This window comes from Alosa pseudoharengus, unplaced genomic scaffold (genome assembly GCF_046254945.1).
Source record: "Alosa pseudoharengus isolate Yale_2024_CS ecotype anadromous, Long Island Sound unplaced genomic scaffold, YU_APseudo_1.1 YU_APseudo_1.1_scf_19, whole genome shotgun sequence".
Lineage (NCBI taxonomy): Eukaryota > Metazoa > Chordata > Actinopteri > Clupeiformes > Clupeidae > Alosa > Alosa pseudoharengus.
In genome coordinates this window covers 18,552,489-18,569,700 of record NW_027468657.1, presented here as the reverse complement: position 1 = coordinate 18,569,700, position 17,212 = coordinate 18,552,489, and the positions used below count along the sequence as shown (strand labels likewise).

The window sequence follows — 17,212 nt, the reverse complement described above, 5'->3', positions numbered from 1 at the left end:
AGCCGCAGCCATATTCACGGAGGGGAGGGGCTGAGAGCGTGGATGTCCTCCTCAAACTGTGTTGGAGGTGTGGTCTACAATGTTATTGTTGGGATTCCTTAACCCACTTGTCCATATGGGACTATAACTTCATCGCGTTCATTCAGATGTTGTAACTTCTTTACGTATGATTATTGGCTGCTAGGCTGCATGGTGCGCTGTGATTCGAAAATACATAAAGCAATAGGCCTGGAAAACTATTGAGTAGTAAGATGTAGGCCTAGAAGCATGGAAGGACACATCTGCTGTTAAATCATGCATATTTTAATGTCAAATAAATAATGTAATTCGACGCCAAAATGCATTGTAGTAGCTCGCCTTTTCTTATAAATATATCAACCTATGTCCCCAACCCCAAGTAGACATAGGCTATAATTGCTGACAGTCTACAGTACGTGAGATATATTACACGGCGCTGCCATCTTGTGGGCAGAGTAGGCCTAGCAGTGGGGTAAAAAATGCCATGGCAACTTATTGTTGGGTAGTTTTCAGGGGCTGCACTTTGTAGGCCTACGTATCTCGAGGAACTACACTGGCCCAGTGCCTGTAAAACCTGTAGCCTACGCGTAAACGAGCGGAACACGGGCTTTCCAATTATATTTGCGCCAAATTGCTGCGATAGACGGTTAGCGAGAAATTGTGTGGATTGCCCTAATGTGGGACATGCTTTGCTTTTCGGCTACACGCCTATGGAAACACATTAAACTCACAACCAATTTTGATCACAGGCTAGCCTACAGCTTTGGCTTTTCCATATACTACGAAACAACACCCCATAATTTCACCCTTATACATGCCTTACTTTTGACCAACCCCCTTAGTTTCCAAATAGAAATGTGCATAGACTTAGGTCAATTAAGGAGAAAAGCCTACTGAATTTACGATTTCCTCTTCATGTCCCCCCTTAATCAAGGAATCCCTGAATAAACATCTTAATATATATATTATTTATAAATAAGACATAGGTCTATTACATAGTAGGAGAGGAAAGTACACAATCTTTTTATTTATAATGGATTATATTTTTTTAACCTGAGGAGTGTTTTCCACATGAATAGGTCCCCCGAAGGAATATAGCACTTATTATTATGCCATGGTAAGAATTTAGATAAGAATTTATCTGGAAAAAACGTTGACGTCAAACAATGTAGGCCTATGTCAAACAATACACTCACCAAGAACAGAGCAAAGACCATCGCTCATGACCCCACCCACCCCCTCAATCCCTTCTTCACTCTGCTTCCATCTAGACGCAGATACAGGGCCATGGTGTGGAAGCGAGTATGCTTTGGGAAAAGCTTTGTGCCCTCTGCAATAGCAGCACTAAACAACAGGTCACAGCGGTGATGGATCACTGTGCCGCCCTCATTCCTCTGTAATGCCAACTGGTGATGGTTTTCCTGTTTGTATCTGTGTAATGTGATGTATATGTGCTGTTGTGATATATGTGCAGTACATGTGCTGTTAACATCTATGTGGGTGGGGTATGTGGTGACAGGGTGGTGGGTGGTGGGTGAAGAACCGTGTACTATGTATTTCATGTTTGTGAGGCTTGTACAGTATGTGAAAACAAATTTCCTATGTAAGGACAAGTAAACTAACTAACTAACTAACTATAATTTAAAGATAAAACTGCACTCTCAAGCTTTTTCTCATTGCTTATTTATGTAGCCACTGATGATGGCTTAGGCCGAAACGCGTCTGTGTGAATGGTCTAAATAAATAAGCAATGAGAAAAAGCTTGAGAGTGCGGTTTTATCACTTTAATTTGACACTTTCTTTTTAACTCGCACCCGAAATTGTTCCTTGTCTGGAAGTTGCTGTTCTCACTACTAAATGTATATAGGCCTACTACGTAGGCCTACCTCCTCCAATTATGGTCAGATCGTTTACATTGTGATCCCGAGGGGACACCTGGGATCTTCTGGCCATGTGAAACCTGAAAAACAGAAAAACAAAATAAGCATTAATATACACAGAATTAAAGGAGAAATGATACAGAATATTTACCCATTATGGCAACCTGAAAAAGGAAAAAAGAAAATAAAGTTTAAAAATCTGCTCAGCCAGCAATAGCCTAGGCCTAATCATTAGAGGAGAACTGTCACAAAAGATTCGAAGAAGAAGGGAGCCGGAGCTTTTTCCTCTAAAGCTAATCCTAACCCAACCCTAAACCTAAACCTAATCTTAACTTGACATGCATGGCAAAAAACAAATGACACAAAATGATAGAAGCGTTATGCCATAAACATTTATGACTTGTTTATAATGTTTATGACACGCTCATGGCAGTGTCATGTCACTCTTATGTAAATACCTTCGAGTAAAGTGTAACTGTTTTTTGTTGTGACCAGTTCAAGTGCTGCAATAATCCTGCTTTGTAACTGTCAGTTTTCATTGCAGATGCCTTGATTGCATTGAAGGAGTCATTTTTCAAAACATTCTTCCAGGGAGCATGCCCCCAGACCCCCCTAGCTTAACCCATTTATCTTTCTGTGACCAAAGCCTATGTGATATTTCCTATATAGGAAAATGGTCAACCCCCACCACCCCCCCCCCCCCACCACCAATCTAAGCAGTCTAGACCCAGGCCTGACTGAAAAGGTATCCATAACACGCCTCCAGAATAATGTCAGAATAATAGGAATAATGTCAGAACAGGATAATTGTGCTTTTGAATTTGTGGCTTTTGAGGGAGCATGTTGTGCATCTCTGTCAGCGTGCAATCAAAAGATATTCTAAAATTTTAGAGTAGATATGACTTAACAAACATGAAGTTAGGTCTATCTGAAGTTAAAAACAAATGCACATATTCATTTTGGGCTGACTTTTAAAAACATATTTTAATACAAAAGTATAACATTGGTATTTGTTCATTTTTGCCTTTAAATATATCTTTACATAGCACAAACTATATTTTACACAAACAGAACAACATAACATTGATGCACCTGAATAGAATTCAAGTGCAAAAACTACACTCTCCCCTTTCTAGCCAATATTCAATGAATTTGAAAGACTAGACTGAGAAACTCAACCTTCATGGGGAATTTCACAGGAAGCTCAGACAGCAAGAGTTCCTTCCTCATTTGAACTGAAAAAGAACTTAAGCAACTTTTATGCATCTCACCCCAAACAACAACGATGAGGACGCTAATGACTGATAACCACATGATCTAAAACAAGCACAAACGGATGCAATGAAGTGAAAGGTGAGAAAACGCCCACTGAAAAATAATTAGTCCATACACAACAAAACCAAAAGCCTCCAGTAGTCTCCTCATCATGCCCCAACTGAGCACTGACACAGTGCACTGGCAGCAGTGTGAAGCTATGGTCCCGCGGTTTCATAAATGGAGTTGTTCTTCATGATGGCCTTGTGTCCTGACGCCTTTGAGGCGAGTTCTCCATCCCCACTGGTGGAACAGTCAGTTTCCTGCTCGGTCAGCTGAACAAGGGAGTACATGGGTTCCTGCTCTCTCTGGCTCACCGCATAAGGGGAACCTACAAAGGGCAATTAAGAGAACATTACTTTCTTAATATAAGTGCTTACAGAGTTCACTGATATAGCATGAATATAATTTCACTCTCAAGAAGAAAAACACCCAAACTCACACTCATCATCATTGTCCTCTGCCTCCCCATGCTGATAACTGGAAGAGACAGTAATGAGGAGGGATAGTGAGGAGAGGAGACAGTAATGAGGAGGGATAGTGAGGAGACAGTAGTGAGGAGGGATAGTGAGGAGAGGAGACAGTAATGAGGAGAGATAGTGAGGAGGGGAGACAGGAATGAGGAGGGATAGTGAGGAGACAGTAATCAGGAGGGATAGTGAGGAGAGGAGACAGTAATGAGGAGGGATAGTGAGGAGACAGTAATGAGGAGGGATAGTGAGGAAAAGAGTCGAGAGAAAAAAGCACACAAAGATATCTGCTCTTAGTAGCTTTAGAGACCCATCCCAACAAAATTAAAATCACACATTATCAAACACACAACAATATCTAAAAGGTTACCTTTGGAATATCACAGTCTGAGGCGCTGTAAAGACAAAAATAAAATACAAACTGAATACTATGTTTATGATAAATAAATCATATAATTATCAAATAAAACACATGTAAATGTTCCACCTTTGGTCCCAGCTGATCTCCTTCTAAGTAGTATGATGACGACAACGATGAGAATGATGGGCACCACTACGCCAGGCACGTAGATGCCTGAATAATATGGTTTTAGATCATATCATCATATTTACATATTTACAGTCTTTCAACAGAGGGATGTTTTTCCACTGCTTACCAGCACTGCCAATTCCAGCAGAGATGGAAATTAAATATTTTGTCCACCTGCCACTGTGGCTGGTGAATTCCAAAATCTACTAGCCACTCAACTTTTTTACCAGCCACTGAGACGTAGGCCTATGAAAATGTGATATCATGATTAGATTATAGTAACCAAATCACGGTTATCGGCATTTTTGCAATTTATTTTTTTAAATAAATAAATAGCCTTCCAACAGGTTGAAGCGGAGCTTTGATACCAACGTTATCGATTAGTTTCAGTTTCTCTCGCGCAGACACGCATTGAATGAATGCTCATACCACCACTTGATTGTAGGTCTCCATGTTTAATGACATCGATAGCAGAAACGTTTGTTTTATTTTTTCGTCGATCCGCGGTTTCTTGATCAACTGCGCAGCAAATTGTCAAATGAAGCACCGGGCCAAATTTCACTCCACGACTCCGCGGACCAGCAGTCTCCATGTTGCGGACCCATATTTTGAGAAATGCTAAATAGAGCACAACCAATTTCAATACTCCGACACGGTCACCGTTAGACTGGGGGGGGGGGGGAGAAGGGTTGAGAAAAGATCTGGCCACAGTTCTTCCAGAACTTCGTGCCAAGTAAAAGCATTATCAGTTGGTGTGAATGAAACGAAGCGTAGGCTATAGTGTGACATGCGTAAAACCAATGTTGTAGAGATGACGCCACAGGGTTTTATTTAAGTGAGCCACGTTTGCATGTAGGCAATTTATATTCACAATACTTGGGCCTACTAAAATAAATATTATTTTATTGCATTTGTATTGGTTGTTTAGAGTAAAAAAAAACAATCGGTCGGTATTAACGCAAGTTTACAACCAGCAAGTCGGTCGGACTAAAAGGGGAAAAAAATAAATATTTGGGTCGGTTCTAAATTGACAGGGTCGGTCGGGTTACGGCAAACGAAAATATTTTTAAGGATGGCCTTATCGGCATTATTGCGATACGATTAAATGTGCTGAATTTGGCCCTAAACCAACGGTCCTCCAAACACAGTAGTGTTTGCACGCAAAACTAAAGGTCAACAGAACCACATTCATAGTGACTTGTGGTATGGCTCCTTTATGACTCTGTCGGTGTGAGTTCTGGAGCATCCTATAATTCAACTATCCAACTTGATCTAACTATACTGGAGTGAAGTGCTGCGCCAGTGCCTATAGGCTATGATGCGGTCGGCGCTCACTTAGATAACTTCAAATCAGTGTGATTTAGCCTGCCCTTATTGTGGGCAGAGTAGGCCTAGCAGTGGGGTAAAAAATGTCATGGCAACTCGGGGGTAGTTTTCAGGGGCTGCACTTTACGTATCTCAAGAAACTACACTGGCCCAGTGCCTGTAAAACCCACCTGTAGCCCATGTGTAAACGAGCGGAACACGGGCTTTCCAATTATATAGCGCCAAATTGCTGCTATAGACAGTTTAGCGAGAAATGTTGTGGATTGCCCTAATGTGGGACATGCTTTGCTTTTCGGACATACAGTAGCCTACTTAGTAGGCCTAGGCTATTAGGCCACATCCAATTTTGATCACAGGACTTCGCACCCGAAATTGTTCCTTGTCTGAAGTTGCGCGCGCCTGTTCTCACTAAATTTTAGGCCTAGGCCTACCTTCTCCAATTATGGTCAGATCGTTTCCATTGGGACACCTGGGATCTTCTGGCCATGTATAAGTATAAGTATACTCTTTAGATCCCATGAGGGAAATTTGGTCTCTGCATTTATCCCAATCCGTGAATTAGTGAAACACACTCAGCACACAGTGAGGTGTAGCACACACTAATCCAGGCGCTACAACAGCGGCGCTCGGGGATACAAGTCAGTATGTGAAACCTGAAAAACAGAAAAACAAAATAAGCATTAATATACACAGAATTAAAAGAGAAATTATACAGAATACTTACCCATTATGGAAACCTGAAAAAGGAAAAAAGAAAATAAAGTTTAAAAATCTGCTCAGCCAGCAATAATCATTAGAGGAGAACGGTTGAAAATGATTTGCGAGCTCACGCTTTCTGGCTTTCCGGGAGCCTGAGCTTTTTCCCCTAAACCTAACCCTAACTCTAATCTTAAACCTAATCTTAACTTGACATTGCAAAAAACGAATGACACAAATGATAGAATCGTTATGCCATAAACATGTATGACTTGTTTATAATGTTTATGACACACTCATGGCAATGTCATGTCATGCTTTGTAACTGTCATTTTTCCATAGCAGATGCCTTGAATCAAGTCCTCATTGAAGGAGTCATTTTTTCCAAAAAATCTTCCAGGGAGCATGCCCCCAAACCTCACTACCTTAACTCATTTATCTTTCTGTGACCAAAGCCTATGCGATATTTCCTAGGAAAATGGTCAACTCATTGGGCCAGCTAAACAATTATATTCAACCCCCCCCCCCCCCCAGTCTAGACCCGGGCCTGACCGAAAAGGTTTCCATAACACGCCTCCAGAATAATGTAGGAATAATGTCAGAACAGGATAATTGTGCTTTTGAATTTGTGGCTTTTTGAGGGAGCATGTTGTGCATCTCTGTCAGCGTGCAATCAAAAGTATTCTAAAATTTTAGAGTAGATATGACTTAACAAACATGAAGTTAGGTCTATCTGAAGTTAAAAACAAATGCACATATTCATTTTGGGCTGACTTTTAAAAACATATTTTAATAACATTGGTATTTGTTCATTTTTGCCTTTAAATATATCTTTACATAGCACAAACTATATTTCACACAAACAGAACCACATAACATGTAGATTGATGCACCTGAATAGAATTCGAGTGCAAAAACTGCACTCTCCCCTTTCTAGCCAATATTCAATGAATTTGAAAGACTAGACTGAGAAACTCAACCTTCATGGGGAATTTCACAGGAAGCTCAGACAGCAAGAGTTCCTTCCTCATTTGAACTGAAAAAAAACTTAAGCAACTTTTATGCATCTCACCCCAAACAACAACGATGACACTAATGACTGATAACCACATGATCTAAAACGAGCACAAACGGATGCAATGAAGTGAAAGGTGAGAAAACGCCCACTTAGAAGTTAGCCTACGCTTCGTACATAACATCAACTGAAAAATAATTAGTCCATACACAACAAAACCAAAAGCCTCCAGTAGTCTCCTCATCATGCCCCAACTGAGCACTGACACAGTGCACTGGCAGCAGTGTGAAGCTATGGTCCCGCGGTTTCATAAATGGAGTTGTTCTTCATGATGGCCTTGTGTCCTGACGCCTTTGAGGCGAGTTCTCCATCCCCACTGGTGGAACAGTCAGTTTCCTGCTCGGTCAGCTGAACAAGGGAGTACATGGGTTCCTGCTCTCTCTGGCTCACCGCATAAGGGGAACCTACAAAGGGCAATTAAGAGAACATTACTTTCTTAATATAAGTGCTTACAGAGTTCACTGATATAGCATGAATATAATTTCACTCTCAAGAAGAAAAACACCCAAAAAACAACTCACACTCATCATCATTGTCCTCTGCCTCCCCATGCTGATAACTGGCAGAGACAGTAATGAGGAGGGATAGTGAGGAGAGGAGACAGTAATGAGGAGGGATAGTGAGGAGAGGAGACAGTAATGAGGAGGGATAGTGAGGAGAGGAGACAGTAATGAGGAGGGATAGTGAGGAGACAGTAATGAGGAGGGATAGTGAGGAGAGGAGACAGTAATGAGGAGAGATAGTGAGGAGGGGAGACAGGAATGAGGAGGGATAGTGAGGAGACAGTAATCAGGAGGGATAGTGAGGAGAGGAGACAGTAATGAGGAGGGATAGTGAGGAGACAGTAATGAGGAGGGATAGTGAGGAAAAGAGTCGAGAGAAAAAAGCACACAAAGATATCTGCTCTTAGTAGCTTTAGAGACCCATCCCAACAAAATTAAAATCACACATTATCAAACACACAACAATATCTAAAAGGTTACCTTTGGAATATCACAGTCTGAGGCGCTGTAAAGACAAAAATAAAATACAAACTGAATACTATGTTTATGATAAATAAATCATATAATTATCAAATAAAACACATGTAAATGTTCCACCTTTGGTCCCAGCTGATCTCCTTCTAAGTAGTATGATGACGACAACGATGAGAATGATGGGCACCACTACGCCAGCCACGTAGATGCCTGAATAATATGGTTTTAGATCATATCATCATATTTACATATTTACAGTCTTTCAACAGAGGGATGTTTTTCCACTGCTTACCAGCACTGCCAATTCCAGCAGAGATGGAAATTAAATATTTTGTCCACCTGCCACTGTGGCTGGTGAATTCCAAAATCTACTAGCCACTCAACTTTTTTACCAGCCACTGAGACGTAGGCCTATGAAAATGTGATATCATGATTAGATTATAGTAACCAAATCACGGTTATCGGCATTTTTGCAATTTATTTTTTTAAATAAATAAATAGCCTTCCAACAGGTTGAAGCGGAGCTTTGATACCAACGTTATCGATTAGTTTCAGTTTCTCTCGCGCAGACACGCATTGAATGAATGCTCATACCACCACTTGATTGTAGGGCTCCATGTTTAATGACATCGATAGCAGAAACGTTTGTTTTATTTTTTCGTCGATCCGCGGTTTCTTGATCAACTGCGCAGCAAATTGTCAAATGAAGCACCGGGCCAAATTTCACTCCACGACTCCGCGGACCAGCAGTCTCCATGTTGCGGACCCATATTTTGAGAAATGCTAAATAGAGCACAACCAATTTCAATACTCCGACACGGTCACCGTTAGACTAGGGGGGGGGGGGAGAAGGGTTAAGAAAAGATCTGGCCACAGTTCTTCCAGAACTTCGTGCCAAGTAAAAGCATTATCAGTTGGTGTGAATGAAACGAAGCGTAGGCTATAGTGTGACATGCGTAAAACCAATGTTGTAGAGATGACGCCACAGGGTTTTATTTAAGTGAGCCACGTTTGCATGTAGGCAATTTATATTCACAATACTTGGGCCTACTAAAATAAATATTATTTTATTGCATTTGTATTGGTTGTTTAGAGTAAAAAAAACAATCGGTCGGTATTAACGCAAGTTTACAACCAGCAAGTCGGTCGGACTAAAAGGGGAAAAAAATAAATATTTGGGTCGGTTCTAAATTGACAGGGTCGGTCGGGTTACGGCAAACGAAAATATTTTTAAGGATGGCCTTATCGGCATTATTGCGATACGATTAAATGTGCTGAATTTGGCCCTAAACCAACTGTCCTCCAAACACAGTAGTGTTTGCACGCAAAACTAAAGGTCAACAGAACCACATTCATAGTGACTTGTGGTATGGCTCCTTTATGACTCTGTCGGTGTGAGTTCTGGAGCATCCTATAATTCAACTATCCAACTTGATCGATCTAACTATACTGGAGTGAAGTGCTGCGCCAGTGCCTATAGGCTATGATGCGGTCGGCGCTCACTTAGATAACTTCAAATCAGTGTGATTTAGCCTGCCCTTATTGTGGGCAGAGTAGGCCTAGCAGTGGGGTAAAAAATGTCATGGCAACTCGGGGGTAGTTTTCAGGGGCTGCACTTTACGTATCTCAAGAAACTACACTGGCCCAGTGCCTGTAAAACCCACCTGTAGCCCATGTGTAAACGAGCGGAACACGGGCTTTCCAATTATATAGCGCCAAATTGCTGCGATAGACAGTTTAGCGAGAAATGTTGTGGATTGCCCTAATGTGGGACATGCTTTGCTTTTCGGACATACAGTAGCCTACTTAGTAGGCCTAGGCTATTAGGCCACATCCAATTTTGATCACAGGACTTCGCACCCGAAATTGTTCCTTGTCTGAAGTTGCGCGCGCCTGTTCTCACTAAATTTTAGGCCTAGGCCTACCTTCTCCAATTATGGTCAGATCGTTTCCATTGGGACACCTGGGATCTTCTGGCCATGTATAAGTATAAGTATACTCTTTAGATCCCATGAGGGAAATTTGGTCTCTGCATTTATCCCAATCCGTGAATTAGTGAAACACACTCAGCACACAGTGAGGTGTAGCACACACTAATCCAGGCGCTACAACAGCGGCGCTCGGGGATACAAGTCAGTATGTGAAACCTGAAAAACAGAAAAACAAAATAAGCATTAATATACACAGAATTAAAAGAGAAATTATACAGAATACTTACCCATTATGGAAACCTGAAAAAGGAAAAAAGAAAATAAAGTTTAAAAATCTGCTCAGCCAGCAATAATCATTAGAGGAGAACGGTTGAAAATGATTTGCGAGCTCACGCTTTCTGGCTTTCCGGGAGCCTGAGCTTTTTCCCCTAAACCTAACCCTAACTCTAATCCTAAACCTAATCTTAACTTGACATTGCAAAAAACGAATGACACAAATGATAGAATCGTTATGCCATAAACATGTATGACTTGTTTATAATGTTTATGACACACTCATGGCAATGTCATGTCATGCTTTGTAACTGTCATTTTTCCATAGCAGATGCCTTGAATCAAGTCCTCATTGAAGGAGTCATTTTTCCAAAAACTCTTCCAGGGAGCATGACCCCAAACCTCACTACCTTAACTCATTTATCTTTCTGTGACCAAAGCCTATGCGATATTTCCTAGGAAAATGGTCAACTCATTGGGCCAGCTAAACAATTATGTGCAACCCCCCCCCCCCCCCCCGCCGGTCGAGACCCGGGCCTGACCGAAAAGGTTTCCATAACACGCCTCCAGAATAATGTAGGAATAATGTCAGAACAGGATAATTGTGCTTTTGAATTTGTGGCTTTTTGAGGGAGCATGTTGTGCATCTCTGTCAGCGTGCAATCAAAAGTATTCTAAAATTTTAGAGTAGATATGACTTAACAAACATGAAGTTAGGTCTATCTGAAGTTAAAAACAAATGCACATATTCATTTTGGGCTGACTTTTAAAAACATATTTTAATAACATTGGTATTTGTTCATTTTTGCCTTTAAATATATCTTTACATAGCACAAACTATATTTCACACAAACAGAACCACATAACATGTAGATTGATGCACCTGAATAGAATTCGAGTGCAAAAACTGCACTCTCCCCTTTCTAGCCAATATTCAATGAATTTGAAAGACTAGACTGAGAAACTCAACCTTCATGGGGAATTTCACAGGAAGCTCAGACAGCAAGAGTTCCTTCCTCATTTGAACTGAAAAAGAACTTAAGCAACTTTTATGCATCTCACCCCAAACAACAACGATGAGGACGCTAATGACTGATAACCACATGATCTAAAACAAGCACAAACGGATGCAATGAAGTGAAAGGTGAGAAAACACCCACTTAGAAGTTATGCTTCGTACATAACATCAACTGAAAAATAATTAGTCCATACACAACAAAACCAAAAGCCTCCAGTAGCCCCCTCATCATGCCCCAACTGAGTGCTGACACAGTGCATTGGCAGGAGTTTGAAGCTATGGACCCGCGGTTTCATAAATGGAGTTGTTCTTCATGATGGTCTTGTGTCCCGACGCCTTTGAGGCGAGTTCTCCATCCCCGCTGGTGGAACAGTCAGTTTCCTGCTCAGTCAGCTGAACAAGGGAGTACATGGGTTCCTGCTCTCTCTGGCTCACCGCATAAGGGGAACCTACAAAGGGCAATTAAGAGAACATTACTTTCTTAAAGGAGAAGTTCGTGTGAAATTGACCTTAGCTGTACTGAAAGATGTTGCAGAGTACTTACATGTGTCCAATAGGCACCTTCGCTCACCCCCTAGCATTCCGAATTACGCCGTTTTTAGCCAAGTAGCTGTGGGGGGCATAGCGTAGCCTATGCAGCTAAATCGCTATTTTTACACAATTAAAAAGGTTCCAAGACCCTCAGAAGTCTACCAATGCAGTGTGGAGTTACTTGGAACCTTTTTAATGGTGTAAAAATAGCGATTTAGTTGCATAGGCTACGCTATGCCCCCACAGCTACTCGGCTAAAAACGGCGTAATTTGGAATGCTAGGGGGTGAGCGAAGGTGCCTATTGGACACATGTGAGTACTCGGCAACATCTTTCAGTACAGCTAAGGTCAATTTCACACCGAACTTCTCCTTACAGAGTTCACTGTTATAGCATGAATATAATTTCACTCTCAAGAAGAAAAACACCCAAAAAACAACTCACACTCATCATCATTGTCCTCTGCCTCACCATGCTGATAACTGGAAGAGACAGTAATGAGGAGGGATAGTGAGGAGACGGTAATGAGGAGGGATAGTGAGGAGAGGAGACAGTAATGAGGAGGGATAGTGAGGAGACAGTAATTAGGAGGGATAGTGAGGAGAGGAGACAGTAATGAGGAGGGATAGTGAGGAGACAGTAATGAGGAGGGATAGTGAGGAGAGGAGACAGTAATGAGGAGGGATAGTGAGGTGAGGAGACATTAATGAGGAGGGGTAGTGAGGAGAAGAGACAGTAATGAGGAGGGATAGTGAGGAGAGTCGAGAGAAAAAAACACACAAAGATATCTGCTTAATCATAGACCCATCCCAAAGAAAATAAATGAACGCATCATCAAACACACAACAAGATCTAAAAGATTACCTTTGGAATATCACAGTCTGTGTCGCTGTAAAGACAACAACAAAATAAGAACTGAATTCAATGTTTATGATAAATAAATCATAAAATTATAAAATTACATGTAAATGTTTCACCTTTGGTCCCAGCTGATCTCCTTCTAAGTAGTATGATGACGACAGCGATGAGAATAATGGGCACTACTACGCCAGCCATGTAGATAGGAATGAATTCTGAAAAATATGATTTCAAATCATATCATCATAGTGCTTCAACAGAGGGAGATGTATGCTTTTCCACTGTGCTTACCAGCAATGCCATCTCCAGGGGTGGGGAGTGTGTTATTAGCACTTTGTGAGTTGTTTTTAGAAAGGTGCTCTATAAGTAAACATTATATTATTATTATTATTATTATTATTATTATTATTATTATTATTATGAGTCCTGGTTTAATGAATACATATAGCATTACTTTTATTCAGACACCTCACTGCATTGTTCATTATGTTTTCCATGTGAAATGTCAAGCTGAACTTACCAACAGTGGTAATTCCAGTGGTTGTTAGATTGGCTTCAATATACACATCTTATCATGAGAAATACCATAGTGAGGTAGTGTCAGCGCATTACCATCCATTATTTAGTCACGCCCATGAAGATAAGCATGGATCACATAATAAATTAATGTCAGCTTCAGACAAATCAAACAAGTTGCACATCCATGTCAGGGTCTTTAAAATATGTATCTAACTATCTGTTCCATCGCAAAAGATGAAGCACTGAGAAAGAAACTGAATTTCAAGTGAGGCTCATATTCTTACCAGGTTTGACTGTATCACCCACAGTGACTGTAGTGTTGGTGATTACGCTCCAGTGCTGCTGGTTCTTGTCCACTTGTAAGACACACACATACTGTCCACTGTCTGAGTGAGTGGCATTGCTGATTATCAGGTTATGGGTGTTGGTATCAGTGAGAGAAGGGTGGGATGTGTTTGATCTCCTCAGCAGAAGATCTTTGTCAATGGAACAGTGATCAAAACCAGCACCATGATAGACATCCATTTGATATGAGTACACACATGTGCTGCTCTCAGCACCAGTCTTAATCCAGTACACCACAAAAGGCTGATTGGAATAATGTCCCTTTGTTGTAAAGATGCAGGTCAGATTAACTGATTTTCCTGTAGACACATGCACTGAGCTTTTCATTACAGGTTCGGACACCACTGTGAACAAAGTGAAATGTTGAAATTGAAACACTTTATGACATGTTGTTAATCTTTCTGTTCAAAGGGCATCTTACATTCCCACTTACTCTCTGGTTCTTCCTGAGCAACAATGTAGGACTCCACATGATGAGCAGAGGCATTGAATGGATGAATGAAGCAAGAGCCATTTCTGGAGTAATGAACACAAGCAAACAATCCCCTCTTCACACTGATGTCACACATTCTGGATGTGTTTCTCTTTATCTCTTTGCATAGGTCCGGTTCTCTAGCTGAACATGCTGGTCTATTTGAATAATTCCCGGTCTTTGATAAGCTGCAGTCCACTCTGTTGTCTGAGTCCACATCAGCCTCCCATTGACATGTTCCACAGGACAGTGTTACCTCCTCTCCTTTCTGTAGGTAATGGAAATGAGTGGACCCTTCATGGGAGACCAAAAGTAATTTGTTGATGGTTAAATCAATGAACTGTCTCCTTATAAAATTTGTACATATTGAATTTCTCTGTGTAAAATAGGCTACTACGTAGAACAACCTAGATGCATGAGTAATTATGCTTACCATAGGCTTACCAGCTTACTTACAATTGTAACTATTGTAGTGTTCATATTACGTAAATCACTTGGGACAAAAGCATCTGCTAAGTAACCAAAACTATGAACATTTAATAAAGTGAGTTTCAAAATGAAAAGCATCTCCTACCGTGGCATTGTATCATGAGACAGACTAGAAGAATGAAACTCGGTGACTCCATCACAGAAAAGAAAGTGTATGAGGAAGTGCTTGACTATTTATTGAACATCACACCCGTTTGAGGACGTGGTTTTTAGTAAGTCATCACAAGAACCATTTTAACTGAAGTTAAATATAACCAACTACTCTTAGGAGCACAAATGAAATGCATTGCAGATCACTAATGTAAATTGACGTGGATGGGACTGACCACTGCACCAGGCTGACTTGAATATGAACACAGAGCACATGGGCAAAGCAAGCTCGATGACTCACTAACTTTGCAGTACAAATGTCTCCCAAATAATGGAGATGGTGTTCAAAGAGTCTAGATACAATGTTTTGACTTCAGCTGATTCTACTTCATGGCCACACATCCAAATAGTGCAAACCATATCCAAGTCCACAATATATTCTGTATTATAGCAGGATTAGATGTACACGAATGTGTACAAAGGACCCCTCTGAATCCAAGAATAACAGAGAAGGTATTTAAACAGCCAGGCAGTATACAGCTTTTTGACTTTACTTCATTTAAAGACAGGTTGTGATGTATGTATATTATGTTACTTCATAGACAGGTTGTGATGTATGTATTTTACTTTACTTCATTTAAAGACAGGTCGTGATGTATGTATATGTTACTTCATTTAAAGACAGGTCGTGATGTATATCACAGGATCAAAAGAGTATAGGTCATGATGATCCTCTGTATGATCCTTTCTCACTATCTACATGTTTCTTCTGTAAATAACACTCTCATGATAAAATGGGAGTGCTTGTGAGGAAGTATAGTCTGTGTGCAAATTTGGACCACAGCCACCACTATGTCGTCCACAGGAAGTCCTCGACTTCTCTCTAGTCCTTCAGTTCTAAGCTGCATATTGCCATACAAAAACATTTTATTTGACCTTTCTCTCCCCCAAATCATCTTGACGCATCAACTCTAGATTATTCACAGACATCACAGCCTTGTACCCCTAAATGTTCTGTTTTGTTAAGTTCACAGAAAAGGTCATCTTGTCAGCCCTGAGAAGTGATCAGCCACACCAACTCTCCCACCGAAACAACCACTTTAGAACATTTCAGACCAGAGTTGCAGATCAGCAACATGATTGGTCCATTGGTTGTCATAGTGTCAGCATTGGTCTAACTGGTTGCAGTAGTGTGAAGTGAAATGTATTTTGTATGACAGACAAATGTGTCGACCCTGTTGCTCTCTCTGTATGTGGCACAGCAGACAGTTATGTCTTCTCTGGGTTTAGATACCCACCAGTTATATCTGATGGGTGCATCAAATGGCAACATTTATGTGGAAACTTGTGCATGTCTGTTACAAATGAAATAAATAATAATAATAATAATAATAATAATAATAATAACTAGATGTACCGCATAGCGGTACAAAATATGACCGCCGCTCAGTCCTGCAAGTCCATTCCGCGAAAATAAATCATATTAATGAATTTGTCTCCATCTTCTACTCCATCCCCCACTCTTGAAACTTTTGTGTATGCTTGTTTGGAATGTGTGTTTGCACACATTCCGCACACAAAGTAGCCTACTGGCGCTGCAAAGGTGAATAGATTTGTTTCGTAGCCAAAAAATCTGTAGCATTGTTATAAAACCTTTAAAATCTCTAAACAATCACAAGTAGGGCAGTTCATCACAGTCCATCCATTGCAACTGGACTGATGAAAGGTACACCTATAGGCTACATTGTATTTGGGAAAAGCAGAAGGTAGCAGCATAATGTATTTATTTATTTTAGGGCTGTCAATCGATTAAAAAAAATAATCTAATTAATCACATACTCTGTGATTAATTAATCTAAATTAATCACATATATAATTTTTGCTGTGAAAGTATTTTAAATATTTAAATTCAAATTAATCATTGAATAATCAGCATTAGTGACATTAAAGTTCAAAAACTCTTTTATTATTATTTTCACTGTTCAAATAATTGCCATAATAATCTATGATATGGCCTAATATGCTGAGGAAATGACTTCAAATTCAAATAAATTCAAAATAAAGTGCTTCGGGAAGAATTTTTTTTTCACATACAAGGCATTTCAGGCCAAAGATATAACCTAGGGGACACAATGAAAATAAATTAACACTCCCCTCAATGTCAACACTTATTTCTTTGCATTGATGTGCGACTATAGAGTTGATGTACTCCGGTGATATGCAAATTCCTTGCTGCAGACATTGCAGAGGACTTTATTTTCAACACTTTATTTTTTATCAACACCATCAGGCCGTTTTTTAAAAGTAAATGTTCCAATCAATGATCCAGGCAGCACGTTTTCTTCTCTCTCCTTCATTTTACAGTCTAATTTTTACTGACTAGAACGGCTCGGGGGCAAAGG

At 40.4% G+C, this 17,212-nt stretch overlaps 1 protein-coding gene across 7 annotated transcripts in view; it reads right to left on the bottom strand.

Annotated features, from left to right (window-relative positions):
- Positions 1-7,003: 7,003 nt before the first annotated feature.
- Positions 7,004-17,212, bottom strand: part of LOC143132420 (uncharacterized) — a 39,497-nt gene continuing 29,288 nt past the window's right edge. The window contains exons 1-9 of one of the 7 annotated variants that reach the window (XM_076291924.1): positions 14,806-14,859; positions 14,193-14,525; positions 13,699-14,103; positions 13,416-13,463; positions 13,187-13,255; positions 13,015-13,110; positions 12,902-12,926; positions 12,482-12,519; positions 11,250-11,956 (exon numbers count right to left, since the gene is read on the bottom strand). In XM_076291924.1, the coding sequence (XP_076148039.1) occupies positions 11,784-11,956; positions 12,482-12,519; positions 12,902-12,926; positions 13,015-13,110; positions 13,187-13,255; positions 13,416-13,463; positions 13,699-14,103; positions 14,193-14,525; positions 14,806-14,857 (1,239 nt within the window). In that variant the 5' untranslated portion in view covers positions 14,858-14,859 and the 3' untranslated portion in view covers positions 11,250-11,783. Of the gene's footprint in view, positions 7,713-7,829; positions 7,868-8,291; positions 8,317-8,408; positions 8,496-8,577; positions 8,833-11,249; positions 11,957-12,481; positions 12,520-12,901; positions 12,927-13,014; positions 13,111-13,186; positions 13,256-13,415; positions 13,464-13,698; positions 14,104-14,192; positions 14,526-14,805; positions 14,866-17,212 lie in introns of those variants that run through there. The other 6 variants (XM_076291925.1, XM_076291928.1, XM_076291927.1 and 3 more) reach the window with 6 other exon arrangements.